The 27,994-nt window shown below is 40.5% G+C and overlaps 1 protein-coding gene across 2 annotated transcripts in view; it reads right to left on the bottom strand.

The window, feature by feature from the left end:
- The window catches only part of LOC136389611 (glycine N-acyltransferase-like), a 29,453-nt gene extending 4,274 nt beyond the window's left edge, over nucleotides 1-25,179 (bottom strand). The window contains exons 1-7 of one of the 2 annotated variants that reach the window (XM_066361453.1): nucleotides 25,151-25,179; nucleotides 23,615-23,722; nucleotides 22,136-22,262; nucleotides 4,482-4,577; nucleotides 3,513-3,620; nucleotides 2,391-2,517; nucleotides 367-547 (exon numbers count right to left, since the gene is read on the bottom strand). In XM_066361453.1, coding sequence (XP_066217550.1) covers nucleotides 367-547; nucleotides 2,391-2,517; nucleotides 3,513-3,620; nucleotides 4,482-4,577; nucleotides 22,136-22,252 — 629 coding nt within the window. In that variant the 5' untranslated portion in view covers nucleotides 22,253-22,262; nucleotides 23,615-23,722; nucleotides 25,151-25,179. Of the gene's footprint in view, nucleotides 1-366; nucleotides 548-2,390; nucleotides 2,518-3,512; nucleotides 3,621-4,481; nucleotides 4,578-12,138; nucleotides 12,308-22,135; nucleotides 22,263-23,614; nucleotides 23,723-25,150 lie in introns of those variants that run through there. The other variant, XM_066361461.1, reaches the window with a different exon arrangement.
- Nucleotides 25,180-27,994: the final 2,815 nt, after the last annotated feature.

Raw genomic sequence — 27,994 nt, 5'->3', positions numbered from 1 at the left:
AATCCAATGGCAATCCTTATAACAGGCAGAAGAGAAGACACATGCACAGAGGAGAAGGCCATGTGAGTGTAAAATCAGAGACTTGAGTGATGCAGCCACAAGCCAAGGAATGCTTAGAGCTACCAGAAGCTGGAAGAGGCAAAGAAGGATTCTCTCCTACAGGCTTTAAAGGGAACACTGGCTTGCCAACACCCTCCCTTCAGACTTCCAGCCTCTTCTATTCTCTGTGAGAGAATAACTTTCTGTGGTTTTCAGCCACCTCAGTTTGAGGTGATTTTTTTTGCAGCAGCAGTCAGAAAACCAATACACGAACTCCTACAGCAGTGACAGAGCTGAGCAAAGCAGAGTGGCTTCTGTCAAACTTACAGAACTGTTGTGGAATTGTATGCACCACCATCAGGTGATAACTTCTGGGCATCCAGCAGGGAAGGAACCAATTTCTTTGCTGTTCCAGAGATCATAAAGAGGACGCATTGTTTTAGCTTGACCTGGCCGGATTTAATAGCTACAAGATTTTTTATCACTTCATCCAGGCTGGACTGTGAACCTAAATGAAGGAAATGAGAAATAACCTGAGATATTACTGTTTCTTTTTAATGTCAGGGAAACAGCCTAAGAGATGGAAAATTTGTGGGTTTAGAGTCCTCAAAACTCGTGCTTGATTATGACATGGGCTCTGTAGGATAATGGCTAAATCACTTTCAGATTTTTTAAATTTAAAATTGGGATACCACTGTATAATGAACAAAATAAACTAACAAGCAAAATAGAGACAGACTCATAGATAGAGAGCAGGCTGACAGCTGTTGGGTGGGGGTGGGAGATGGGTATAGGGAGGTGGAGGAATTGAGAAAAAAGGAAAAGAAAAAAAAACTAAAAAAAAAATTGGGATAACACTATAATTCCTGAACATGTCACTGTACACTTATGGCTATCAAAAGAGATGAGGTATAAATGTGATGACCAAAATTTATCCAACAATTTCTATACATTCTATGCAGTAGATTGGTGCTACAATAACCTCGAGAAGTTCTTTTATTTTCCTCATTATCCTGATTTTTCCCCCTGGCTTACAACTCTGGGCTTAACCGTGCAACTTGCTCTATCTAGCCAGTGGAACAATAGTAAATGTAATCTAATAAGAAGCTTGAAAAGGGACGGTGCCCTAAATCTTGCCCTCTCTCTCTTTTTCTTTAAATTTTATTTTTCTTGGCTTCTCTTCCTGCTTTTGAAAATGACATCTCTACATGGCCCACTCCACTTCCACCAGCACAGTGAACAGCTAGCACAGACAAACCCAGCATCAGCAGCCAGGCCCGGGGCTGTGGCTAACTCTCCTACTGGCTCACAGATAACCCCTGCTGACTGCGGCCACATGGGCGAGCCCAGGAGAGACTAGCTGAAGAATCACCCAGCTGAGTCCTGTATAAATTGCTTCCCCAAGAAATTCTGAGCTAATAAATTATTGCTGTTAGAAGTCATTGTTTTGTAATGGTTTGAAAACCAACTGGTAACACCAGACACAGCGAATGCTAAGCATCTCTCAGGCAAGACCTCATATCATCTTCACATGGCTCTATGTTTTGAGTACCACCATCATCCTCATTTTTACCCATAAGGAAACTGATCCACGGAGAGGATGCTACTTGCCCTAGATCACATAACTAACAACAGGCCCAACGAGATCACAATCACAAGATCCATTCTTAGGTAGCTTGGTTCCAGGGAACATATTTTTAACCACCAGATTTCTCCTTTGTAAATATGACAGAATGATAAAATAAAGACAAGAGGGGGGGAACTCTGCTCCTTATATGGTTGCCCCTTCACAGACCTTGGAAAAATAAATCATGAGTCATTATTATTATTATTATTTTGTTACAGAGACAGAGAGAGATAGAGAGAGGGATAGACAGGAAGAGAGAGAGATGAGAAGCATCAGTTCTTTGTTGTGGCACCAGGGGGTTACAGCAGACCAAGTGACCCCTTGTTCAAGCCAGTGGCCTTGGGGCTCAAGCTGGTGAGCCTTGCTTAAACCAGATGAGCTTGCACTGAAACCCGCGAGCTCTGGGTTTCGAACCTGGGTCCTCTGCGTCCTAGTTTGATGCTCTATCCAGTACGCCACCTCCTGGTTAGGTTAAGTCTTTAGCTCTTAAGACATTGTATTACTCATGACTTCTTTTAGAAACCCCATATATTGCCATTTTCAGATTCTAATTCAGCGTGAAGGTGGCGGCAGCTGAGAGCAAGAATGGCCAGCAGGTGGAGTGTGTGGGGCTTTACGTAAAGACATATGGAATGATGTAAGGATGTCATTCAAAGTGAAAAGTGACCCTATAGGAGCAGACATGGAAGATCCCAGCAGCTGACACACCTCCCAATCCCCTTACTTTGGATCTGCAAGTGCTGTTTCCAGTTGATGACTTCTGGTGAGCCAAGGAATTCCTGACAGTTCTTGGGGTCCTTGGAGTAGATTTGGTAAGTATTGGTGTAGTGATCAAGGTCATCTGTCATCTCCTGTTTGGTTTGGGAAAAATAGAATCAACCAAAATGTTTGTATTTCCTGATTGCAATAACTGTTTTCCATATCCCATTATATAATAGTATGATTTTTTTAAAAATACTAAAGTATTAGGGTTTTTTTTTTCTGCTTAGTGAATTGCCTTTATTAGGAATTATTTATATTACAAGATCAAGTCAAAACTTCCTTACTCAATTAATAATAAAAAATGACCAGAACAAAACTTTTTTTATGTGCCTTGACCAGGCAAGCCCAGGGTTTCAAACCGGCAACCTCAGCATTCCAGGTTGATGTTTTATCCACTGCACCACCACTGGTCAGGCTCAAGGCTGGTGTTTTTAAAAGGTAGGAAATAATTTTTTCCTTTAGGTTAAGAGTTAAAAATGAACTAGGGTCTGTTTTATTACAATAAAGATGTCTAGCCTTGGAGATGTTCTTTTAACATCTTCAACAAAAGGTATGACTTTTGTCTGTGCCATCAACATACCCTTAAATTAGCATAACCTTCAATTAAGTGCCTCTGTTCCCATAAACCAGATGCAAAAAAATAACAAAGTGTGGTCTACAGCATCACCAGGATGCAGTCTGGTGTCCGCTCTTGAAAACAAACTAAAACAATGAATGAATATGAAGATGTGTCATGTACAGTTTCATCAGCTGTGTTATACCTTTAAAAAAAATTTTAGCTTTCAATTACAGTTGACATTCAGTATTATTTTATATTAGTTTCAGCTGTATAGCATAGTGGTTAGACAATCATTATCTCATTCATTCTCCTGTTGCTGCACATTTCACAACATTCTGTAATTTATTTGTGGACTTGCCTGTATTCTCCTCCAGGCTGTGGACTTTCTGAGGACAGGGACTTGGTGATCATCCCTGTGATTTATTTCTATATACCCAGGGTCTCCCACACATCCAGGTGTGTGATAGGCACCTAGCAAACACAAATATGACCACCATTTTATGAAGCATCTGGATGGAACCTTACCTTCTCTTGAGGACGAACAACCACTGTGTTAAAATCAGGCCACTTGTCCACCAGGGCCTTTAGCTTGAATGGGTTTCCCTGGTTCATGTGAAAGACGGTCCCATAAACCTATAGTATCCCAAGAAAATGAGAGTGTCACTATCCAGGGGCTGGCAAGGTAGGCTTACAGTCTTTCATATGAGAAAAGACATGGAGGTTATGATTATTGCAACAATTTTATTAACTCTGTGTTTTGCATACCCACAACTGTAGACGGAATTTTGTCCATCCTTGTATTAGAAAGGGATGGTGAAGTACCTTGCTTGATCAGGACAGGGTTATTTCTATAATCATGGAATTTTGGAATTTTATAGTGCTCTAATGAGCACTTCTGCCAAACAATTTTATGTTATAGATTTTTACCCCAGTAAATATCTTTCTTAAAAATATACTCATTTTGTAAAACATTCAGACCAATATAATTAATGAATAAAAATCATAGACTCTCCATAGTAGAATTTAATAAACCCAAAACTATTGTGATGTATGCCAAGTATACCTCAATTATATAAAAGGCTAAAAATCTTTCCATGCATTTACTTCTATTCATTTAAACACACAACAAATTTTACAAAATGCAACATTTCAGATACGTGAGATTTTGAAATGTTTTCCCTCATTGAGTAAATACATTCTAGTCATCTTTTTCAATAAATAATAATAATTTTAATGACTGTAGAGTATTCTGTGATATGGATGAACCAACATTCATTTTTTAAACTTGTAATTTAACTCACACCAATTAGCCAAGAGAATGCAAAGAGGCTCCATAGTCTACCTCATTTACAAAGAGGTGATGTGAACTAAGTGAGGTGCAGCATGAGTGAATTTCTGCCACAAAACAGATGCTCAGTAAAGGCTCATTCTCTTTCTCATTTCTGTCACTGGAAGACACAACCCTCTGCTTCTCTGAGATTGTCCCAGGCTCACCTTTAAGGACTCAGGGAGGCCCTTTCTCAAGGATTTTTCTAGCATCTGCAGCATCTGTGAACCCTGCAAGTGAAGCATCTGGGCAGGAATTTTAGCCTAGAGGGAGGATCAACAAACATCCAGGATGAGAAAATGCTGAACCAGTAGGAATTAGATCTGCACACGTTTACCTGAAACTTAGAAGGTAACAGGTAATGTAAGTCTGCCCGCTTGTAAAGTCACTGCCTGGAAGGGAGAGGGAGAGAAAGTAGAGCTGTTGCAGGAATCGAAGGAGGACAAAAATGTCCAGACACGAAGGAAGTAGGATTTATTTAGCTGGCAGACCAGCATGACCCCAAAAGAGGCAATAAACCCACAAGCTCCCCGAAGTTAGATTTCTTACATCTTATGTACCTTTACAGCTTTAGCTTTCACGTGACAAATGCCTGACTCCTTTGACTTCTTTGTCTGCAGGCCTACGTGACTTTTGTGTCTCCGGGAGGAGAGAGGGTGAGAGAGGGGGCCAGTGGGCCTGTCCTTGACTTATTACTTGTTCTTGTCTCTGGAGCTGTGAGTTCATTTCAAGGAACTGACAACAAGCAAGGTCCACAGCTGTGGTTTGTTATTTTTCAGACTTTTCTGTTTGCCTTTGCTCCCTAAGTCCTGAACACTGAGGTCATGGGCTGGAGTGTAAGACCCCAGACACTGATGGCCCAAGACCCTCTTCTCCTTCGTATTCTTCTGGTTTCTCCTCCTTCACAGCCACTCTACATTCCTAGCCTTACTATGAAGAAGGGCCCCATAAAAGTTCTGAGGAGACCACCTCATAGAGGACACCATGAAACAAGAGTAGCAGGATCTATTTTAATGCTCAAACCTTCTTTAGTGCCCTCTAATTGGTGGCACTGTCACTGAAGTCCTCACTAACGCCAAGGGAGGAGACTGGCAGAACGCACACGGTTCTCTTTTAGAAATATTCACTTCACTTTGTTACAGTACCCTGAATTTTGACTAAATACACATTCATCTTTTTTTTTTTAATTATTTATTTATTTATTCATTTTAGAGAGGAGAGGGAGAGACAGAGAGAGAGAGAGGGGGGGGAGAGAGGAGGAGCTGGAAGCATCAACTCCCATATGTGCCTTGACCAGGCAAGCCCAGGGTTTTGAACCAGCGACCTCAGCATTTCCAGGTCGACACTTTATCCACTGCGCCACCATAGGTCAGGCCACATTAATTTTTGATAGACAGAGATAGAGAGAGAGAGACAGAGAGAGGGACAGATAGGGACAGACAAGAAGGGAGAGAGATGAGAGGGATCAATTCTTCATTGCAGCAAATTAGTTGTTCATTGACTGCTTTCTCATATGTGCCTTGACCAGGGGACTAGAGCAAACTGAGTGACTCCTTGCTCAAGCCAGTGACTTTGGGCTCAGGCCAGTGACCTTGGACATCAAGCCAGTGACCTTTGGGCTCAAACCAGCAATGATGGGGTCATGTCTATGATCCCACACTCAAGCCGGTGACCCTGTGCTCAAGCTGGTGAGCTCATGCTCAAGCCAGATGAGTCTGCGCTAACACCTGCAACCTTGGGATTTGGAACCTGAATCTTCTGCATCCCAGTCCCAAGTTCTACCCACTGTGCCACTGCCTGGTCAAGCTGACACATTCATTTTAATAAACATATCCTTTAAGTTTCCTTCTGCATCTTTTGGGGTTACATTACTGTCAGTGATTTCCCCAGTGCCACCACTAACAAACTTTTTAATCTTCAAAGAGTTACTTAGCCTCTTTGTATCATGGTTTACTCATTAGCTAGTCCTAATGAAAACACACTTTACATAGAAAACTATTGTCTTTCTCCCATCTTGCAAGATGGTGAGAGAGGAAGCTGAGATTTAAGATATTAAGGAGAAGGCACCTGAAGCCGAGAAAGCTGTTGCTGGTGGCAAGGTTACGAAGGGTAGCCCAGAAGACCAAGAAGCGTATAAAGAGGAAACTCCACTGAAGTAAAAACTTCGTCATAGTCAGAGGAATTGGCAGATATTCCTGATAGGCTCTGTGTTCCTGGAAGGCTATGTCCCAGAGCACATATTCAGCAGGTGAATTCAGGATTGAAAAGAAAAAAGAGAAAGTTCTTGCAACTGTCACAAAACCAGTTGGTGGTGACAAGAATATTCCATAACATAACTCCCAAGTAGTTAAACTTTAGAAATTGCCTAGATATTATTCTAGTGAAGATGTGCCTACAAAGGTGGAATTTCTGGGTTCAAAGGAAAGCTTATTTTTTTTCTTTTTTTAAAGAGATGAGAAGCATCAATCATTGCAACACCTTAGTTGTTCATTGATTGCTTTCTCATATGTGCCTTTACTGCAGGCCTTCAGCAGACTGAGTAACCCCTTGCTCGAGACAGCGACCTTGGGTCCAAGCCAGTGAGCTTTTGCTCAAACCAGATGAGCCCACGCTCAAGCTGGTGACCTTGGGGTCTCGAACCTGGGTCCTCGGCATCTCAGTCCAATGCTCTACCCACTGCACCACCACCTGGTCAGGCAGGAAAGCTTATTTTTTATCTTTAAAAAATACTTAAGCTTGACCAGGAGGGGGCACAGTGGATAGAACATTGAACTGGGACATGGAGAACCCAGGTTCAAAATGCCGAGGTTGCCGGTTTGAGCGCGGGCTCATCAGCTTGAGTGCGGGGTTGCTGGCTTGAGCGTGGGATCATAGACATGACCCCATGGTCGCTGGCTTGAGCCCAAAGGTTGCTGGCATAAAGCCCAAGGTTTCTGGCTTGAGCTCAAGGTCGTTGGCTTGAGCAAGGGATCACTCGCTCTGCTGTAGCCCCCTGGTCAAGGCACATATGAGAAAGCACTTAATGAGTGCAGAGATCAAAAGATATATACAGACAAATGAAAATGACAATATGACATATCAGAATCTATGGGATGCAGCAAAAGCAGTGATAAGAGGGAAGTTCATATCACTTTAGTCATATATGAACAAACAAGAGAGAACCCAAGTGAACCACTTAACTTCACACCTTAAGGAACTAGAAAAAGAAGAACAAAGACAACCCAAAACCAGCCAAAGAAAGGAGATAATAAAAATCAGAGCAGAAATAAATGAAATAGAAAACAGAAAAACTATAGAAAAAATTAATAGAACAAGGAGCTGGTTCTTTGAGAAGATCAACAAAATTGACAAACCCTTGGCAAGACTTACCAAGGAAAAAAGAGAAAGAACTCATATAAACAAAATCCAAAATGAAAGAGAAGAAAGCACCATGGACACCGTAGATATACTAAGAATTATTGTAGAATACTATGAAAAAGTTTATGCCACTAAATTCAACAACCTAGAGGAAATGGATAAATTCCTAGAACAATACAACCTTCCTAGACTGAGTCAAGAAGAAGCAGAAAGTCTAAACAGACCAATTAGTAGAGAAGAAATAGAAAAAACCATTAAAAACCTCCCCCAAAATAAAAGTACAGGCCCAGACGGCTATACCAGCGAATTTTATCAAACATTCAAAGAAGACTTGGTTCCTATTCTACTGAAAGTCTTCCAAAAAATTGAAGAAGAAGCAATACTTCCAAACACATTTTATAAGGCCAACATAACCCTCGTACCAAAACCAGGCAAGGATGGCACAAAAAAAAGAAAACTACAGACCACTATCTCTAATAAATACAGATGCTAAAATATTAAACAAAATACTAGCAAATTGAATACAACAACATATTAAAAAAATAATACATCGCCCTGGCCGGTTGGCTCAGCGGTAGAGCGTCGGCCTAGCGTGCGGAGGACCCGGGTTCGATTCCCAGCCAGGGCACATAGGAGAAGCATCCATTTGCTTCTCCACCCCTCCGCCGTGCCTTCCTCTCTGTCTCTCTCTTCCCCTCCTGCAGCCAAGGCTGCATTGGAGCAAAGATGGCCCGGGCGCTGGGGATGGCTCTGTGGCCTCTGCCCCAGGCGCTAGAGTGGCTCTGGTCGCAACATGGCGATGCCCAGGATGGGCAGAGCATTGCCCCCTGGTGGGCAGAGCGTCGCCCCATGGTGGGCGTGCCGGGTGGATCCCGGTCGGGCGCATGCGGGAGTCTGTCTGACTGTCTCTCCCCTGTTTCCAGCTTTAGAAAAATGCAAAAAAAAAAAAAATAAATAATACATCATGATCAAGTGGGATTCATCCCAGAATCTCAAGGATGGTTCAACATACGTAAAACGGTTAACGTAATATGCCATATCAACAAAACAATAAACAAAACCCACATGATCTTATCAATAGACGCAGAAAAGGCTTTTGATAAAATACAACACAATTTTATGTTTAAGACTCTCAACAAAATGGGTATAGAAGGAAAATATCTCAACATGATAAAGGCCATATATGATAAACCATCAGCTAACATCATATTAAATGGCACAAAACTGAAGGCTTTCCCCCTTAAATCAGGAACAAGACAGGGTTGTCCACTCTCTCCACTCTTATTTAATGTGGTACTCGAGGTTCTAGCCAGAGCAATCAGACAAGACAAAGAAATAAAAGGCATCCATATCAGAAAAGAAGAAGTAAAGGTATCACTTTTTGCAGATGATATGATCCTATACATCGAAAACCCGAAGGACTCCACAAAAAGACTGCTAGAAACAATAAGCCAATACAGTAAGGTCGCAGAATACAAAATTAACATACAGAAGTCAATAGCCTTTCTATATGCCAACAATGAAACATTTGAGAACGAACTTAAAAGAATAATCCCCTTCACAATTGCAACAACAACAAAAAAAATACTGGCCCTGGATGGTTGGCTCAGTGGTAGAGCGTCAGCCTGGCGTGCAGAAGTCCTGGGTTTGATTCCTGGCCAGGGCACACAGGAGAAGCACCCATCTGGTTCTCCACCCCTCCCCCTTTCCTTCCTCTCTGTCTCTCTCTTCCCCTCCTGCAGCCGAGGCTCCATTGGAGCAAAGATGGCCTGGGCGCTGGGGATGGCTCCTTGGCCACTGCCCCAGGCGCTAGAGTGGCTCTGGTCGCAACAGAGCGATGCCCCAGAGGGGCAGAGCATCGCCCCCTGGTGGGCAGAGTGTCGCCCCCTGGTGGGCGTGCCGGGTGGATCCCGGTCCGGCGCATGTGGGAGTCTGTCTGACTGTCTCTCTCTGTTTCTAGCTTCAGAAAAATACAAAAAAAATAAAATAAAATAAAATACTTAGGAATAAACATAACAAAGAGTGTAAAGGACTTATATAATGAATACTATAAACCATTGTTAAGGGAAATCAAAAAAGATATAATGAGATGGAAGAATATTCCTTGTTCTTGGTTAGGAAGAATAAATATAATCAAGATGGCCATATTACCCAAAGCAATATACAAATTTAATGCAATTCCCATCAAAATTCCAATCACAATTTTTAAAGAAATGGAGCAAAAAATCATCAGATTTATATGGAACTATAAAAAACCCTGAATAGCCAAAGCAATCCTAAAGAAAAAGAATGAAGCTGGGGGCATTACAATACCTGACTTCAAACTCTATTATAGGGCCACGACAATCAAAACAGCATGGTATTGGCAGAAAAATTGACACTCAGACCAATGGAACAGAATAGAAAGTCCAGAAATAAAACCACATATATATAGTCAAATAATTTTTGATAAAGGGGCCAACAACACACAATGGAGAAAAGAAAGCCTCTTCAATAAATGGTGCTGGGAAAACTGGAAAGCCACATGCAAAAGAATGAAACTGGACTACAGTCTCTCCCCCTGTACAAAAATTAACTCAAAATGGATCAAAGATCTAAACATAAGACCTGAAACAATTAAGTACATAGAAGAAGACATAGGTACTCAACTCAGGGACCTGGGTTTTAAAGAGCATTTTATGAATTTGACTCCAATGGCAAGAGAAGTGAAGGCAAAAATTAATGAATGGGACTACATCAGACTAAGAAGTTTTTGCTCAGCAAGAGAAACTGATAACAAAATAAACAGACAGCCAACTAAATGGGAAATGATATTTTCAAACAACAGCTCAGATAAGGGCCTAATATCCAAAATATACAAAGAACTCATAAAACTCAACAACAAACAAACAAACAATCCAATAAAAAAATGGGAAGAGGACATGAACAGACACTTCTCCCAGGAAGAAATACAAATGGCCAACAGATATATGAAAAGATGTTCATTTTCATTAGTTATTAGAGAAATGCAAATCAAAACTGCAATGAGATACCACCTCACACCTGTTAGATTAGCTATTATTAACAAGACAGGTAATAGCAAATGTTGGAGAGGCTGTGGAGAAAAAGGAACCCTCATACACTGTTGGTGGGAATGTAAAGTAGTACAACCATTATGGAAGAAAGTATGGTGGTTCCTCAAAAAACTGAAAATAGAACTACCTTATGACCTAGCAATCCCTCTACTGGGTATATACCCCCAAAACTCAGAAACATTGATACGTAAAGACACATGCAGCCCCATGTTCATTGCAGCATTGTTCACAGTGGCCAGGACATGGAAACAACCAAAAAGCCCATCAATAGATGACTGGATATAGAAGATGTGGCACATATACACTATGGAATACTACTCAGCCATAAGAAATGATGACATCGGATCATTTACAGCAAAATGGTGGGATCTTGATAACATTATACGAAGTGAAATAAGTAAATCAGAAAAAAACAGGAACTGCATTATTCCATACGTAGGTGGGACATAAAAGTGAAACTAAGAGACATTGATAAGAGTGTGGTGGTTACGGGGAGAGGGGGGAGAGAGAGAGGGAAAGGGGGAGGGGGATGGGCACAAAGAAAACTAGATAGAAGGTGACAGAGGCCAATCTGACTTTGGGTGATGGGTATGCAACATAATTGAACAACAAGATAACCTGGACATGTTATCTTTGAATATATGTATCCTGATTTATTGATGTCGCCCCATTAAAAAAATAAAATTATTAAAAAAAAAGAAAGCACTTAATGAACAACTAAGGAGACTAAGGAGCCAAAACAAAGAATTGATGCTTCTTATCTCTCTCCCTTTCTGTCTGTCTGTCACTCTCTCTGTCTCTCTCTCTATCTCTGTCAAAAAAAACACTTCAGAATATTTAAAATTTTTTTAAGCAAAAATACTATTTTATAGTTATTGTTTACATAAAATATTTTAAATTCATTTTCTTTTTCACATGATTTAAATGAACAGTAAATGTAGCCTGCATTTGTAGTTCATAGTTTACTGCATATCTCCTCTCTAATTTGAACAGAGTACTTTACTCTCCTGGTGAACATTTATTCAAGGAACAAGCTGCCTCTTTTAAAATATTTCCTAAAGGAATAAGCTGAATAATGCCTGCACAGTGTCTATAACCAGTAGCTGCTAAATAAATGTTATCAGGATCAAGCATCCTTTCTTGCCAAAGTTATTGTATCTTCATTCACCTACCAACTTCCAAAATCCCTTCATATCATTTATTTGTTTAGAATGAAAAGTTGACTTAAGTTGTTTCAAGATTTTTTTTTCTGACAGTACATCTACTGGGAACATAATAGGCAAACATTTGTTGTTTCTTAAATAGAGTAGACTCCCTTTCCTGGGTCCAAGTGCCACCAAATAATCTCAGCACTTCTGACCTGAAACCAACACGCTCACTTGACTTTTCCCACCTGTTGAAGGAGAAGACAGAGAAGGTGGTCACAAAGCAGTGGTTCTTTTCAGTGAGATGAGTTCTACCTGGAAAGTTGCCTCCACATAGACTGGTCCACAGGAACAAATGAGAAACAGCAGACTTTTCCAGAATATAAAATTCCCTTTGCCCTGGATTGCTCAGCAACTTGCAAATTTGCTACAGAAATCATTACCCTGCAGCTTTTAATGTGGACCTTGCCCTTTTGAACACTTGAAACCTGTATGGTTTTGCCAACCTCTATCAGCAAAAAAACAAACAAAAAACTCTGAAGGAAAAAGCTTCTGTTTGCTGGTGTGGGGTCCAGAGGCATTCAGTCCTTCCGTCTGGGCAGCAGGTACAAAATGCTGGATCTTCAAGTTTGGGAGTCTGGTTATGTCTCGGGGGTTGGATCCATTTACTAGTTCTGTGTCTTTGGCCAGTTTTCTAGTCTTTGTGCTCAGTCTCCTCATCTATACGTAGGGTAAATAATGCTGCCCACTGTCACTAGTTCTTTTATTTTTCTAATTAAATGAGCTAACATTTGTGAAATGCTATCAGAGGTGATAGTTCTGTTCTATTTTTTTTTAAAGGATATAAGTTACATGAGTGTAACCTTGTTTCAGTCCCATGAAACTGCAACTTAGGACCTGTGTATTTGTAAATTATACACCATTTTAAAAGAAAGAGAGAATCTCTGTGTATTAAACATTCTGATGAATTCTTTTTACGTCCAGTTTGGAGTGAGATCTTGCAATCTTGGGACATTCCTCACTTTTGGAAAATCTTCTTCTCCTGTGGCTTCTGCCTATTCTTTGATTTTCCTCCACTTACATTATTTTTATCACTCTAATTTCTCTGTTATCACTTTTTAGAATGCCATTTGGATGAATGTTCAAACTTGTTAATGTTGTTCAGTTCTCTTGTCTTTTCTTTTATATTTCCAATCCCATCTTCATTTTGTGTCATGATCTGCTAGATCTAGTTTTCTAAATATCTGTTGACTGGTCAACTTTGCTTATCAGTCCATATACTGAGGTTTTTTTACTTAAAGTTTTAATGGTTAATTTACAAAATGTTTAGGGGATTCTTTTTTAAAATGCATGTAGCATAAAATATCACAATTATACTTACCTTAAGTTTTCTACTTTTTCTATTTCTTCTTCAGTGGGTGTGAAGTCATCCACAGATTGAATCTGATGCCCCTCTTCTCCTTGTCAATTTTGTAGTCAATCTTGGTTTTCTTTTCATCTTTGAGTTTGAGAATTCTTATCCACACTTAAAAAAATTACTGTTGCCTCATAGTTTGGTAAGATGAGATAAGACACATTACATAATGTGACAATAGCTTGACATTTTTGTATGAAGCCCTTCACTCTTCCAAAGGTTAAAAGCTCTCTGTTGCTTCCCATCCCCAGGATCCTTCCTCACTGCCTCACATTTGCAAAAATTTTAACAAAAATCAGGATAGAATCAAGGGTCAAAAAAACAAAACAAAGAAACAACAACAACAACAAAAAACACAAGCTTTGGGCATTCTAGCTCTGATCAATAATAGCCTTGAGTTGTTTTGCTTTAACTAGTGTGTTTGTTGACTCAGCGCTGATCCTCCCCCTTGTGCCATCATAGCAGATGTTTCACATATGTTACAGGTGGTGGTTTCTTACAATTTCATTTGTCCATGGTCCTGATCCTTTTTGCTCTCCAGCTTATAAAATTTCTCCAAAACATCTGAAGCATTAATGAATTCTGTCTTTTCTTCCCTGATTCTTATTGATGTTAATTTAATGAGGCTTAGATAAATAATGAGATAACTAGGTTTCATCTGAAATCTTGAGTAATTCTCTAACATACATGTATGCACTCCTTTTTATGTCTATTTTTACAGATGCATGCATTTTATCTGCATGTTAAAAATGGGAAACCAAACATACTGTGGTAATATAATTTGCTCAGTGTCATTCAGTGAGTGGCTGAACCACACCTGGAATTTAGACACATATTGACTTCTAGTCCTATGTTGTAACCACATCCCTGAGCACACGATATTTAGGTATTTAAAACAATAGTATGAATCAGGTTGAATGATGTCAGAGTAATGATTGTGTGAGAGATATTCCTGATCTCTCCCCTTAAAATTTCAACAAGTTGAACAACTATAATGCAGTAAAGGAACCCCAGCTGGGCTTGCAGGTGTGCCCAAAAGATTCATGCACTGAATGCACTAAAGGCAGGAAGGGTTGAAAATGGGGAGGGCAGAAGATAAAACACATTTGAAGTTCTCTCTGGGTAGGAGGCAAACTCGGAATTGTTGTTTTGTGTTTTTTTTTCCTGCCAGACTACAGGGAGGAGGGATGCTTGGGCTTTCTGGATTTTGTCTGAGAGGTATGGAGAGGGAAACCTGGAGTGACTGGGTCTCCTTCTTCAGGGAGGAGCAGTGAAATAAAGAGACAGAGTGGTAGATACTAAACCAAAGTGGCCAAAGTGCAGGGTCATGGCCAGTGTTCTTGTGGTCTGCCTGCAGCCTGCACTTTGGGCAGAGTCAGAGAAAACCAAAGTGTGGCCCTCAACCTCCCAGATTTTGCCTCCATCATCTTGCAGTACCAAGAGTGGCAGAGACAGACCCCACAGCTAACTCTCCAGAGCCACTCTCTCCCCTGAAGAATGGAGGTGCTTCACATCTGGTCTCCTGGTCTGTTCAGATGTGGGCAAAAGCACCTAGAGGCCCAAGATCACTATTACTAAGGCCATAGAGCCATAAAGCTAAAGCTGTAAAGCCATCACAACATGCCCCACCCACCAAGGTGACTGCAGTCCCACCTACATCATTGCAATAGCAACATCTCAGTGGAGGACAGCCCAGGAATTTCACAGAACTAAAACCTGTAGTACAGTGACACCTACTGAAAAAAAACCAGTAATCTCTCAAAACTGAAATATATTTTTCCTTTATTACCCATTTTCCCTTTTTCTCTTTTGAATTTCATTTCCCTTCTTTTTGTATTTTTTTTTGAAGTGAGAAACAGGGAAGCAGAAAGACAGCCTCCTGCATGCCCCCAACTGGGGTCCACCCTGCATGCTCACTAGGGGGTGATGCTCTGCCCATCTGGGGTGTTGTTCCATTGCAACTGGAGCCATTCTAGCACTTGAGGCAGAGGCCATGGAGCCATCCTCAGCATCTGGGCCAATTTGCTCCACTGGAGCCTTTGCTATGGGAGAGGAAGAGAGAGGTAGAGAGAAAGGAGAGGGGGAAGGGTGGAGAAGTAGATGGGTGCTTCTCCTGTGTTCCCTGGCTGGGAATCGAACCCAGGACTTCCACACACCAGGCTAATGCTCTGCCACTGAGCCAACTAGCCAGGGCTGCATTTCATTTTCTTTAATTTTTATATTTTTATTCTAATTTTTGTGGGTCTTTTATTGGTTTTTGATTTTTTTGGTTTTCTATTTTATTTTACTTTATTTAGAAAATTAAATTTAACAGGGTAACATTGATCAATGAGAGTATATAGGTTTCAGCATTTGAGCTGTTGATTATGTTGTATACTTATCACCTGAAGTCAAATCATTTTCCTTCACCATATAGTTGTCCCTCCTTAAACCCAGCTTAAAAGGCAATTGGGTAATTGATTTATATTTATGAAATATTACAGTTGAAATCTTCTTAGAGTTGTGCTTTAATATTACAAGAGCCAATAAAAGTTTTGCTATACTGTGTGTGTAAGTTTTAAAAGTTATTTCATCAGAATTACAAGAATACTTAGTATTTAGAAATAGTTTATTTGTTGACAAAATTGGCATCTTAAAAGGGAAGATAAATATAGAGATAGAGCATAAGTTGCTTAATTAATTTTGTTTATAATCTAAGTGGGAGTAAATGTTATTTAAAGGGTCCTTAAAGAGCATAGTTTTAAAGTTGCAAACTTTTAAATTATTTGTAAACAAAATAATGGAATTCACCAGCTGAATTTAAAGCACAGACGCAATCCTTCATTTCACCCATCTACTCTAAGCCCTGTCCCAGAACAGAAGTTCTTACCCTCCCTCATCCACAGAAGACTGAGTGAAATCTTCAACAAGTCCATGGAGGCTGCATGGATATGTGGAATCAAGAAGCTCAGAATTTATGTGGGTATTATAGCGGCAGCAGGAAGACTTCCTCTCTACCCCTTATTATGTCCACCTCCCTCAATGGTCCCCTGCTGTATGGTAAACATGACCTTCCCCAGAAAACATACTTTAGCCTAATGGATAGTAAATGTAAATAAATAGATACATTTTATCTTCACAGAGGAGGAATGTAATAAGGGAATCAGCCACCTTGCTATAAAACAGCACTGAATATCTGTAGATCAAAAAAAAAAAAGATTTAACAAATTGAGGGATAAAAAATGCTTCATTCTTTTCTGAGTGCCATATGGTAGGCACCCCTTTCAAGTAGTTTTTTAAGGATGGCTGCCTGATAAATACCAAGCCCACCCTCACTTTGTCTACTGTGACCCACAATACATCCTATTGGTTTCATGTATGTCACAAGATTGCCCTTTGTGCTTGTGTCACGAGGTGCTTTTCTTTACCTAAACCTGAGGTCCTTCTTCCTATCTCAGTGTCATCAGCCTCTTCCCCTCCCTGACCACAGGGACCTCTTGGAAGAGAGTCTTAGCTTGTTCTCATATAGAAATGAAAGCCTGTGGTTTTGTAGTGGACCTCTCTTCTCCACTGGGTGTTTAACACTCTCTCTATTCTTTCTGCAATACGATTTTTCTCAATACCCAAGTCTTAAATGTTGTATCTACTGTGTAGTTTTCCCCCCCTTCAATCAATAGTATTTATGTGGGGTCTTAATTCAGCTTGACAGTAAAGTGTATCTATAATTTAAAGAATAAGATCTTTTTCTGCTCTTGACAAAGTCACTAAAAAAACAGTCTGCTTCCATGTGAGGAAGTCCCAGTTTGGTTTTCAAAGCACTTAGAATGCCAGACTGTGGATGCAACTGAGCTTGGGGGGGGGGGTTGAAGGAGGCTCATGACAAGTAGTTGGAGAGCTGTGCTGGGGCTGAGCAGTATAGACAGAAAATGTGCCCCTAAATATGGGACCATGGAGGATGGTGAAAATGTCACCCTGAACATGAAAGATCCTTCAGAGACAATTTTAAACAACCTTGTTGAGTATACATGCTTGACAAGTCTTAGCACTCAAAAGTCTGTGTTTTTTTCTTTTCCTTTTTTTTTTTTCCTGAACAACCCTCAAGAACTGAATATCTTTTATCTTATTTTAAAAGAAAAATCCCTTGTGTTTTCTAGTTGTCAGGTTTTATGGCAAAATAGTAAAAGGTTAGTTGATGCCTGTGTATTACACTTTTTAATAATAACATTTGTATAAGTTTTAAGAATGATTTATGATGGACCTAGAGTATATTAGGCTAATTAAAATAAGTCAGAGAAAGACAAATACCACATGATTTCACCTTTACATGGAATCTGAAGAACAAGATAAGTGAACAACCACAAAAGAAACAAGCACGTAGATACAGAGGACAAACTAATTTTTGCTGTGGGAAGGTTTAGAAGGCTCGGTGGAAAAGGCGGAGGGATCAGGAAGTACAAAATAGGTAGTTACAATGTAGTCATGGTGATGTAAAAGACAGCATAAATATATAGTCAATATTATTGTAATAACAGTGTATGGAGCCAGCTGGCTACTAGACCTATCGGGGAGGTCATGTTGTAAATTTTACAAATGTCTGCTCACTCGACTACACACCAAAAGTTAATGTAAAAGAACATTTAAAGACATCTCTTTATTGAAAACAATTTTAAAATGAAATACTAAAAATCAGTTAGACCACAACTTTACATTGATAACTACTATAGGAAGACAATGTACCTAAAAGTGTGCAATATGAATTCTCATCTATAGGTCTAGAGAATAAGATATGTTCTATCATTTCACCAAGTTGGTGGTTTTTAACGTGTGGCTTCTGGACAGGAAGCAACAGGATTACCTGGGAACTTGTTAGAAATGTAAGTTATGGTACTCTACACTAAGTCTTCTTGTTGGAGGAAAGCCAAAGCACTGAGTGACTTTCTGTTCCCATCCTGAGGAAGTGAAGGTCGAGACCAAGAATACATGACTGAAAGCAGTCACACCCAGGGAAGGTCCAAGGACGTGGATGCTTGGCCCTGCTGGAGCTTTCTGCAGGTCAGGAATCAGACAGCAGATGGTGTGGTGTTATGTCTCAGAAAGGGCAAGAGAAATCCAATCAGTTTTGCAAAACTAAATAATAAAATGCTACACTGTATTCTATTTGTTAGTTTCTTACTCATTTTTGCTTAATAAATTGGATACCTGATCTCTCTAAGGCACCACAATCCTGGAGAGATTGGGGTCCTCCACTAGCAGTATTGTTGCTGCCTCATTCCTTTGTGGCTCTTCTTCATGAAACCCTGAATATTAATAACATCTCCTGAATCAGAAAATCTAGGGGTGAAGCCCACAATCTGTATAAACAACCCTGCTCAGTAATCTTGATGCATCTTCAAGTGAGAGAACCTCTATTCTGGATCCAGTGGTTCTCAGCCGGAGGTGATTTTGCCTCCAGGGGATATTATTAACAGCTGAGACATGTTTGTTGTCATAACTGGAATGGAGGTTGCTACTGGCATGCAGTGGCGAGAAGCAGAGATCCTGGTACGTATCCTATAAATACACAGGATGACCATTTAGGAAAGAATTGTCCACTCTAAAATGTCCACTGTGCCAAGGTTGAGCAAACTTATACTATTCTAAGCCTCCTCTCTCTTGGCTGGCCAAGAAAGTAAGCCTTCATCATTGGTTTTTCTGTGTGTGGGGGCTTCATCCCCAATTTCATAGCTTAGTTTCAGGCATTCACGAACCAAAAAAGAACAGGTTCCTAATCCAGATGTGACTACCTTCGGTCCAGTGTTCTCTCTGTTGCAGAGTTTCAAAGTTGAGTACTGTTTCTCTTGAAATATCAGGGCATTAAACTCTCCCAGCTACCCTGTTCCAACCAGTAAACAGATTCTTCCCTGCGACTGTTATCTGAACCACATAGAATTCAAGCATCCTGAACCAATGTGCCAGGTTCAAGTTAAACAGTAGGTACCCTGTTGTAGTGCCCTGCCCCTCAACATTCATTTCTTCTCAATAACTCTCTACCCTCCTGGTTCTAGGTCCTCCTACTCTCCATAAAATTAACCCAGACTCTACCCACCATGAACCATTAAACACCAACTTCTACAATCAAACACAAATCCTTTTATTGTTTGAGGGTATGGGTGGATTTAGGAAGCTCTGCTTTTAGAACCAGTTTTGAATCATTTTCCCAGGTGTGGGAGTGAGAAGAGGACAGACTAATCTAGTCTTTTTTTAGTAACCCTCCTTGTTATATTATATACATTATGTTTAACTGAATATTTCAACTATATTTGTTCCTAATTATTTAATGTAACAACAAGTCATCAATTAGAGGAGAGGATGATCTCTGCATTCTCATGAGCAGAGTTCACTTATTGACTATGAAGAGAAAGGCCATAGAATAGAGAAGAATGAGTCATAATGCCCAGAAATTACTACCCCACCCTGGATAATCTGGCAGGGCTCTACTGATCCCTGCAGTGGGGGCTCCAGGAGAAGCCATTTGGGGCTACATGGAACTGTTGAATGTGTCCCGTAGATCCCAGAGTTGTGGGAAACTGAACTATGTGGCATCCCTGGGATTGCTCCACACAGAGAACTTGAAGGGAACCCCATTATGTCTTGAATAAAGAGACCTCAGTGGTTGATCATTCACATGCCTCCTCAGAGTAAACTACTTTAGTGATGACCACAAGTACAATTTATTTTTTTCTCCCTGACTAGCCATCCACTGCTCCAACCACATGCCTGTGCCCATTGACAATGTCTTGTGTGTAGGATAGCGTCACAGGGGTATGCAGTGCCACTGGTTCCAGTCACAGGACAGGCGGATATGATGCAGATTGTAACTTATAGTCTGTATAATTTTGTTGTTCTTGTCTGTGTGGAAATACACGGGGAAGCCGAGTTTGGTCAGAGCCTGGGACTCAGTATAGTTGAGATAGGTGATGAGGCCCTGGCCCCTGTACTCAGGCACTGTGCCTCCCATCCGCATCTCTCCTGTCTGGTCCATCAGGGACCAGCACACAGGAGTCCCTTCGGGTCCCAGCAGACAGAAGGTGGGGAAGTTCTGGATACAGCGCTCGATGAATCTCTGACTCCTGTCATTGCCGCCAAAATGCCATATTTCATTTACCAGGGCAGCGTGGGTGACATCCAGGGATGAGAGTTTGAGCATTTCTTGATCGCTATAGAGGTTCCAAGAGAAAAGTAATGTTTATGAGCACTTACTATATTTCTTCTTACCCCTATTGTCTAACTTGCATTTCTGAAAATGACTCCTCTGGCTGCTCTGAGGAATATTGAGTGTAGGGAGACCAGAGTGAAAGCAGGAAGAGAAGTTGGGAGGCGACCTCAGGAATGAGAGGGGTGAGCAGTGCAGTGAGTTTCAGCAAACTTACATGGCCTTGGGTTTGCCATCGCCAGGTGGTAAGTTTCTTACATCCAACAGGGAAGGAATCAGTTTCTTGACGGTGTCAAACGACATGTAGAGAAAGCACTGTGTTTGTTTGACTTGGAAGGATTTTGTGGCTGCAAGATTTTGTATCACCTCATTCAAGCTGGACTGTGAACCTAGAAGGGATTTTCAGGAGAGATGCAATGGTTTCAGAGCATCCTGTGGAGAAGCTGTGTAGTGGAGTAGGAAGTGCCTGCACCTGAAGTCCCAGAGCCCTGGGTTTGGGTTGGTGCTGTCGCTGTGTGACTGGGGTCTTGTTGTCAGGATCTGTGCCATGAATGTGCTCAGACATTCATGCAGCCATAGTCATAGCATTTGTGACAATATCAAGACTGAAACTGAGTTTCCTTCAGCTACATGATCATGTAGTTTTGAAAATCACAGGATATGAGGTATAAAAACAATAGTGGCCACCACCCATTGTGTATGTATTCTGTTCCAGTGTGGTTTATTATTGTAAGAATGACCCATAGTTTACCCACAACTTTTTGTATCCATTTCCTGGGACAGTCCCCACCTGCTCTGCATCTGACACTGGTACCCGACTTGCTTTTGTCAATGGGAAAGAGTAAATTTGACACAGAGAGTGGCTTAAGAGTGCTTGCACATTAGGGCTTTCTCTTTCTTTGTGCTCCTGAGTACTTTGAGACCAGCATGATACAAATAGGTTTAGGCTCACTTACTAAGTAAGGTCTTGTGCTCCTATCATGCTGTCACCATAGCGGTCACAACAGACTGCCATGACCATCATTCAGACATGTGAATGAGGCCATGCTAGAGCCACCAGCCCATAGTTCATCCATTAACAGATCACAGATGCATGAGTAAAGTGAGATGAAACCAGCAGAAGAGCTGCCTTGCAAAGCCTAACCCAAATGTGAGTTCACAGATTATGAGGTTTGCTCTGCAGTGCGAGTCAATTGAGACATCCAGGTATTGTGTTAAGTAATTCTTAGGTAAAATTTTATCTAATCTTTTAATCACACCGGTGTTTCAGCTACCATTAGTTTACCTCATTTTTATATATGATATCAGTGAGGATAAGTCATGTGCCTAGGATCATATAGCAAATAACAGACAAATGCCATTCTAGGAAGTCTATTCTGGGGGGCATGTTCGTAACTATGACAGTTATCTTTTATGACCATAAAAGTGCTTTATGAAACGAATTGTCATTCTTTTTTCAGGCATAGAGGGACCTAGGGAAAACTCTGCTTTTGCACCCAACCAACCTAAGGGATCTTGAACATATTTGAAAATTATGCCATATATTCTTGGCTATCCAGAATTATACTGTGTTTTCCTTTATGAAGCCTACTCTTAGCAAGTTTTGAGGGTGTTTTGTTCAGGACAGAGAAGTGAGGAGCACCTTTCCCGTTCCTCTTACTTTGGATCTGCAGGTGCTGTTTCCAGTTGATGACTTCTGGTGCACCAAGCAGTTCCTGACAGTTCTCAGGGTCCTTGGAGTAGATTTGGTAAGTGTTGGTGTAGTGATCAGAGTCATCTACCATCTCCTGTTGTCATTGGAGGAAGGGAAATAAAGCAAATTTCATGTAGTTCATGACTGCGATTCTTATTTCCAAATTTCATTACACCGTGATAAATCTAAGTACTGGCATATTGGTGCAGTACTATGATTTCTAAATCATTTAAATCATGAGACCAAGATAAGAGAATTAAGTATTCAATTTATGGTGGGAGATTGCAGAACAATACTATTTTCTACCACAGAATTGCGTTAGAATATCAAAACAAAGACACAACAGTTTACAAAGCATTCTTCTGTATTTCCATCATCCTCAAAAGGAAGATGGGACAAGCAATTCACAAGGAGTGGCTTCTGTTAAAAAATTAATTTTACTACAGTTTAAACAGTTGGGTAACTCTGGATTATAATCTCTCTCTATAGTTAAAGAAGTAAAAAAAGATGGAAAAATACTATAGTTAAACGAATTGTGTTCCAAAAGAATCAGGAATCTTCTTGTTTTAGAAAGATCCCCTTAAATATTAAATAAGAGATGAGATTACTAAAAAGAAAAAGGCACAGGAAAATATTACCAGGACTAGTGAAAGAAGTAGAAAGCCTTTTTTAAATGGTTAGAAAATGTAGAAAATACACTCACAAGTCCACCATGGTACCACTAAGTCATTTAAGGCCACAATCAAGATAAAACGATATAATAATTTCATATTAGTTTTTAATTATAATAAAATTACACCTACAATATAAATGTCTTTATTTTATATACTGTTTTAATTAGTGGTCTTAAAATAATTCTTAGATGTCTGAGATATATACTACTTGTATTTTTCTAAACTCATAATTTTACTAAATGTTTTCAAGTAAGGTTAGATTTTTTTTAAATGGAGTTGTACTAATTCTTAAATGTTTCCAAACATGTTTATCAAAATTCTAGTGTTATAAATTTGCTTTATACAATTATGCCGACAAACTGCCTGTTTTACATCTTCCTGCCTTTGGCCTTATCATGTGTTCTTTTCCTTATCAGCCTAACAAAAATATAATAATCTACAAAATGCCATTCAGGGGGACCTTCTACTAATAGACATGTCTAACCATATCCTGTGACCTCCATCTTCAACCTCTGTAGTGTAATCAGCTTCTGTCTGTGCTATTTCTGTATGTTGTGCACCTTCCTTTCTTACACACTAGGTACCACATTGTAATTCACTTGCTCATGTGCCTTTTCCTTCAGGCCATGAGCTGCCTGAGGACAAGGACTTGTTCACCATCACTGCGATTTATTTCTGTGACCCCAGGCCCTACCACATTTCCAGGGACGTGGTGGGCTCATAGCAATCAAGAACACTGAGAAGTGTATTCATTCCACATCTGGCACCTTACCTGCTCCTGAGGGCGGACAACCACTGTAGTAAAGTCAGGCCACTTGTCCACCAGGGCCTTTAGCTTGAATGGGTTTCTCTGGTTCATGTGGAAGACTGTCCCATAAACCTTTAGGATTCCAAGGAAGTTGGTAATATACCGGGTGGCCAAAGTAGGTTTAGAGTAGTTCGTATGGAAAAAGACATGTAGGTTATGATCAGTATAGTAGTTTTGTAAACTATGGTTCTTTCTTGTTCTTTCTATTTTTCTGAGAGAGGCAGGAAGAGAGAGATACAGAGAGACAGGAATATCGAGCTGTTCTTGTGTGTGTTCTGACCAGGGGTTGAACCAATTCATGCAGTTCAGAATGATGCACCAACTAATCAAGGTATCCAGTCAGGACTAAAGTAACTGTGTCTCCCATACTCACAACTGTAAACCTCTTTTTGCCCACCTGTGTATTAAGAAGGAGTGGTGAAGTACCTTGCTTAATCGGGATAGCATTATTTCTATGAAACCATGGTATTTTAGAATAGAAATGTAGCTAATGAGCACTTCTGTCACCTAATTTTAAATATTTTTTGCCACAATATGTATATCTTTGAAAATATATTTATATTGTATAACATTCAAATGCTTAAAATTTATGAATAAATATTATAAACTCACTCATTGTAGAATTTAGTATGCCTGAACCTGATGTATGTCAACTATACCTCAACTTAAGAAATGCAAATTAATCTTTTAATAGATTTCCTTAATTCATATACACACACACATGAAATTATGGAAAACAAAAAAATAAATTAGGTACATGTGATTTTAAAATATTTTCCCTATTGAAAAAAATATATTTTGTTCATATATTTTATTTAATAATATATATTTTTTATTTATTTTTTTGTATTTTTCTGAAGCTAGAAACAGAGAGAGACAGTCAGACAGACTCCCGCATGCGCCTGACCGGGATCCACCCGGCACGCCCACCAGGGGCGACGCTCTGCCCACCAGGGGGCGACTCTCTGCCCCTCCGGGGCATCACTCCGCCGCGACCAGAGCCACTCCAGCACCTGGGGCAGAGGCCAAGGAGCCATCCCCAGCGCCTGGGCCATCCCCACTCCAATGGAGCCCCGGCTGCGGGAGGGGAAGAGAGAGACAGAGAGGAAGGAGGGGGGGTGGAGAAGCAAATGGGCGCCTCCCCCACGTGCCCTGGCCGGGAATCGAACCTGGGTCCCCCGCATGCCAGGCTGACACTCCACCGCTGAGCCAACCGGCCAGGGCCTAATAATAATTTTAATAACAGTAGAGCATTCTGTGATATGGATGAACCAATCTTCATTTCTTAAACTTTTTATCTAAGTCAAACAATGTAGCAAAGATAGTACAAAGAGATTCCATAGCATAACTCCATCATAAAGAGGTGATGTGAACTAAGTGAGATGCAGCCTGGGTGAAATTCTGCCACAAAACAGATGCTCAGCAAAGGCTCATTCTCCTTCTCACTTCTGTCACTGGAAGACACAACCCTCTGCTTCTCTGAGATTGTCCCAGGCTCACCTTTAAGGACTCAGGGAGGCCCTTCCTCAAGGATTTTTCTAGCATCTGCAGCATCTGTGAACCCTGTAAGTGAAGCATCTGGGCAGGAATTTTAGCCTAGAGGGAGGATCAACAAACATCCAGGATGAGAAAATGCTGAACCAGTAGGAATTAGATCCACACATGTTTACTTGAAACCTTAGAAGGTAACAGGTAATGTAAGTCTGCCCACTTGTAAAGTCACTGCCTGGAAGGGAGAGGGAGAGAAAGTAGAGTCACTCTACATTTCTAGCCTTACTATGAAGGAGGGCACCATACAAGTTCTGAGGAGACCACCTCATAGAGGACACCATGAAACAAGAGTAGCAGGTTCTATGGTAATGCCCACACCTTCCTCAGTGCCCTCTACTGGTGGCACTGTCACTGAAGTCCTCATTAACGCAAAGGAAGGAGGAGACTGGCAGAACGCACATGGCTCTCTTTCAGAGATATTCACTTTGTCACACTACCCTGAATTTTTACTAAAGACACAGTTATTTTATTAAACATTCTTGAAGTTTACTTGTACATCTTGGGATGACATTGCTGTCAGCGATTTCCCCAATACCACCTCTAATGAGCTCTGTAACCTTCAAAGAATTACCTAACCTCTTTGAACCATAGTTTTTACTCATTAGCTAATCCTAATGAAAACAGACTCTACCTAGATAATTATTGTCTGTGTCCCATTTTTCAAGATGGAGGGTGAGGAAGCTGAGAAGCCAGATAGGAAGGAGAAGACACCTGAAGCCCAGAAAGCTGATGATGGTGGCTAGGTCAAGAAGGGTAACCCTAAGGCCAAGAATCCGAAGAAGAAGAAGACCCACTGCAGCCAAGACTTTATCCTGTTCAGAGGAATCATCAGATATTCCCGATCGACTCTGTATTCCTGAAAGGCCATGTCCCAGGGCAAGTATTCAGCCGGGGAATGTGGGATTGAGAAGAAAAAAGAGCAGGTTCTTGCAACTGTCACAAAACCAGCTGGTGGTAACAAGAACAGTGGTACCTGAGTGGTTACACTTTGCAAATTGGCTAGGGACCATACTAGTGAAGATGTGCCTATAAAGATGGAATTTCTAGATTCAAAGAAAGCTTCTTTTTTAACTTTAAAGAATACTCAAAATATTAAAAAATTTTAAAGTAAAAAAGAAACACTATTGTATTGTTATAGTTTACACAAAATCTTTTAACTCCACTTTCTTTTCACAGGATTTAAATAAACAGTAAATGTGGCCTGCATTCTAGTTTATATCCTGTATATTTCCTCTCTGAATTGAACAGAGTACTTCACTCTCCTGGTGAACATTTATACAAGGAACAAGCTACCTTTTTTAGAATGTCCCCTAAAGGAATAAGCTGAATAATGCCTGCACAGTGTCTGTAACCAGTAGCTGCTAAATAAATGTTATCAGGATCAAGCATCCTTTCTCACCAATGGTATTACATCTTATTCACCCACTAGCTTCCAAAATCTCTTCATATCATTTATTTGTTTAGAATGAAAAATTGACTTAGTCATTTCAAGATTTTTCCCCACAGTACATCTACTGTGTACATAGTAGGTGCACATATGTTGTTTCTCAAATGGAGTAGACTCCCTTTCCTGGGGTTCAAGCGCCACCAAATAAGCTCAGCCCTTCCAACTTGAAACCAACAAGATCATTTGACTTTTCTCACCTTTTGAAGAAGACAGAGAAGGTGGTCACAAACCAGTGGTTCTTTGCAGTGAGATGAGTTCTACCTGGAAAGTTGTCTCCACATAGACTGGTCCACAGGAACAAACGAGAAACCGCAGACTTTTTCAGAATATAAAATTCCCTTTGCCCTGGATTGCTCAGCAACTTGCAAATTTGCTACCAAAATCATTAAACTGCAGCTTTTAATGTGGACCTTGCCCTTTTGAACATTTGAAACCTGTATGGTTTTTACAACCTGATACAGAGAAAATAAAAAAAAAAAACCGGAAGAAAAAAGCTTCTGTTTGCTGGTGTGGAGTCCAGAGGCGTTCAGTCCTTCCGTCTGGGCAGCAGGTGCAAAATGCTGGATTTTCAAGTTTGGGAGTCTGGTTGTGTCTCGGGGGTTGGATCCGTTTACTTGTTCTGTGTCTTTGGCCAGGTTTCTAGTCTTTGTGCTCAGTCTCCTCATCTATACGTAGGGAAAATAATACTACTCACCACTGAAATGAAACAGCAGAACTTACTTTCTCTAAAACAAAGAGACTTTCAGCAGAACTTACTTTTTTTTTTTTTTTTTAAAGACTCCCTACCCTTGGCCTTGAAGCTGTGGCCTTGGGCTGGTTCTGCAAGTTTGCAGATGTTCCCAAAATGTTTCTCCCTGAATTAACCCTATAGATACACATTGTAAATGAATTTGGTTCACTGCTTTGTTTTACTCCCCATTTCCCAATCAGTGTGTGACTGTGTCTTTAAAAGCTCACTTCAAACTGTGTTCGGCCACGTGATGTGGCTGACTTAGGTTTCCTTGTGGTTGCCAGCATTTTTGTGGGTTTTTTTTTGGTTGCCAGCTTTGAATAAAACACTCCTTTAAATTTGTACTTTGGTGTGGAGAACGTCTGTATACTTTCAGTGGTTTCGCTACAATACTATCACTAGTTTTTTTGTTTGTTTTTAATAAAAGAGCTAACGTTTGTGAAATGTTATCATAGTGATAGTTTTGTTCTATTTTTTGTTTGTTTGTTTTTGTTTTTTTTTGTATTTTTCTGAAGCTGGAAATGGGGAGAGACAGACAGACTCCTGCATGTGCCCGACCAGGATCCACCCGGCATGCCCACCAGGGGTGACGCTCTGCCCACCAGGGGCGACGCTC

This window comes from Saccopteryx leptura, chromosome 1 (assembly GCF_036850995.1).
Source record: "Saccopteryx leptura isolate mSacLep1 chromosome 1, mSacLep1_pri_phased_curated, whole genome shotgun sequence".
Taxonomy (NCBI): Eukaryota; Metazoa; Chordata; class Mammalia; order Chiroptera; family Emballonuridae; genus Saccopteryx; species Saccopteryx leptura.
This window is presented reverse-complemented; position numbering and strand designations above follow the sequence as displayed.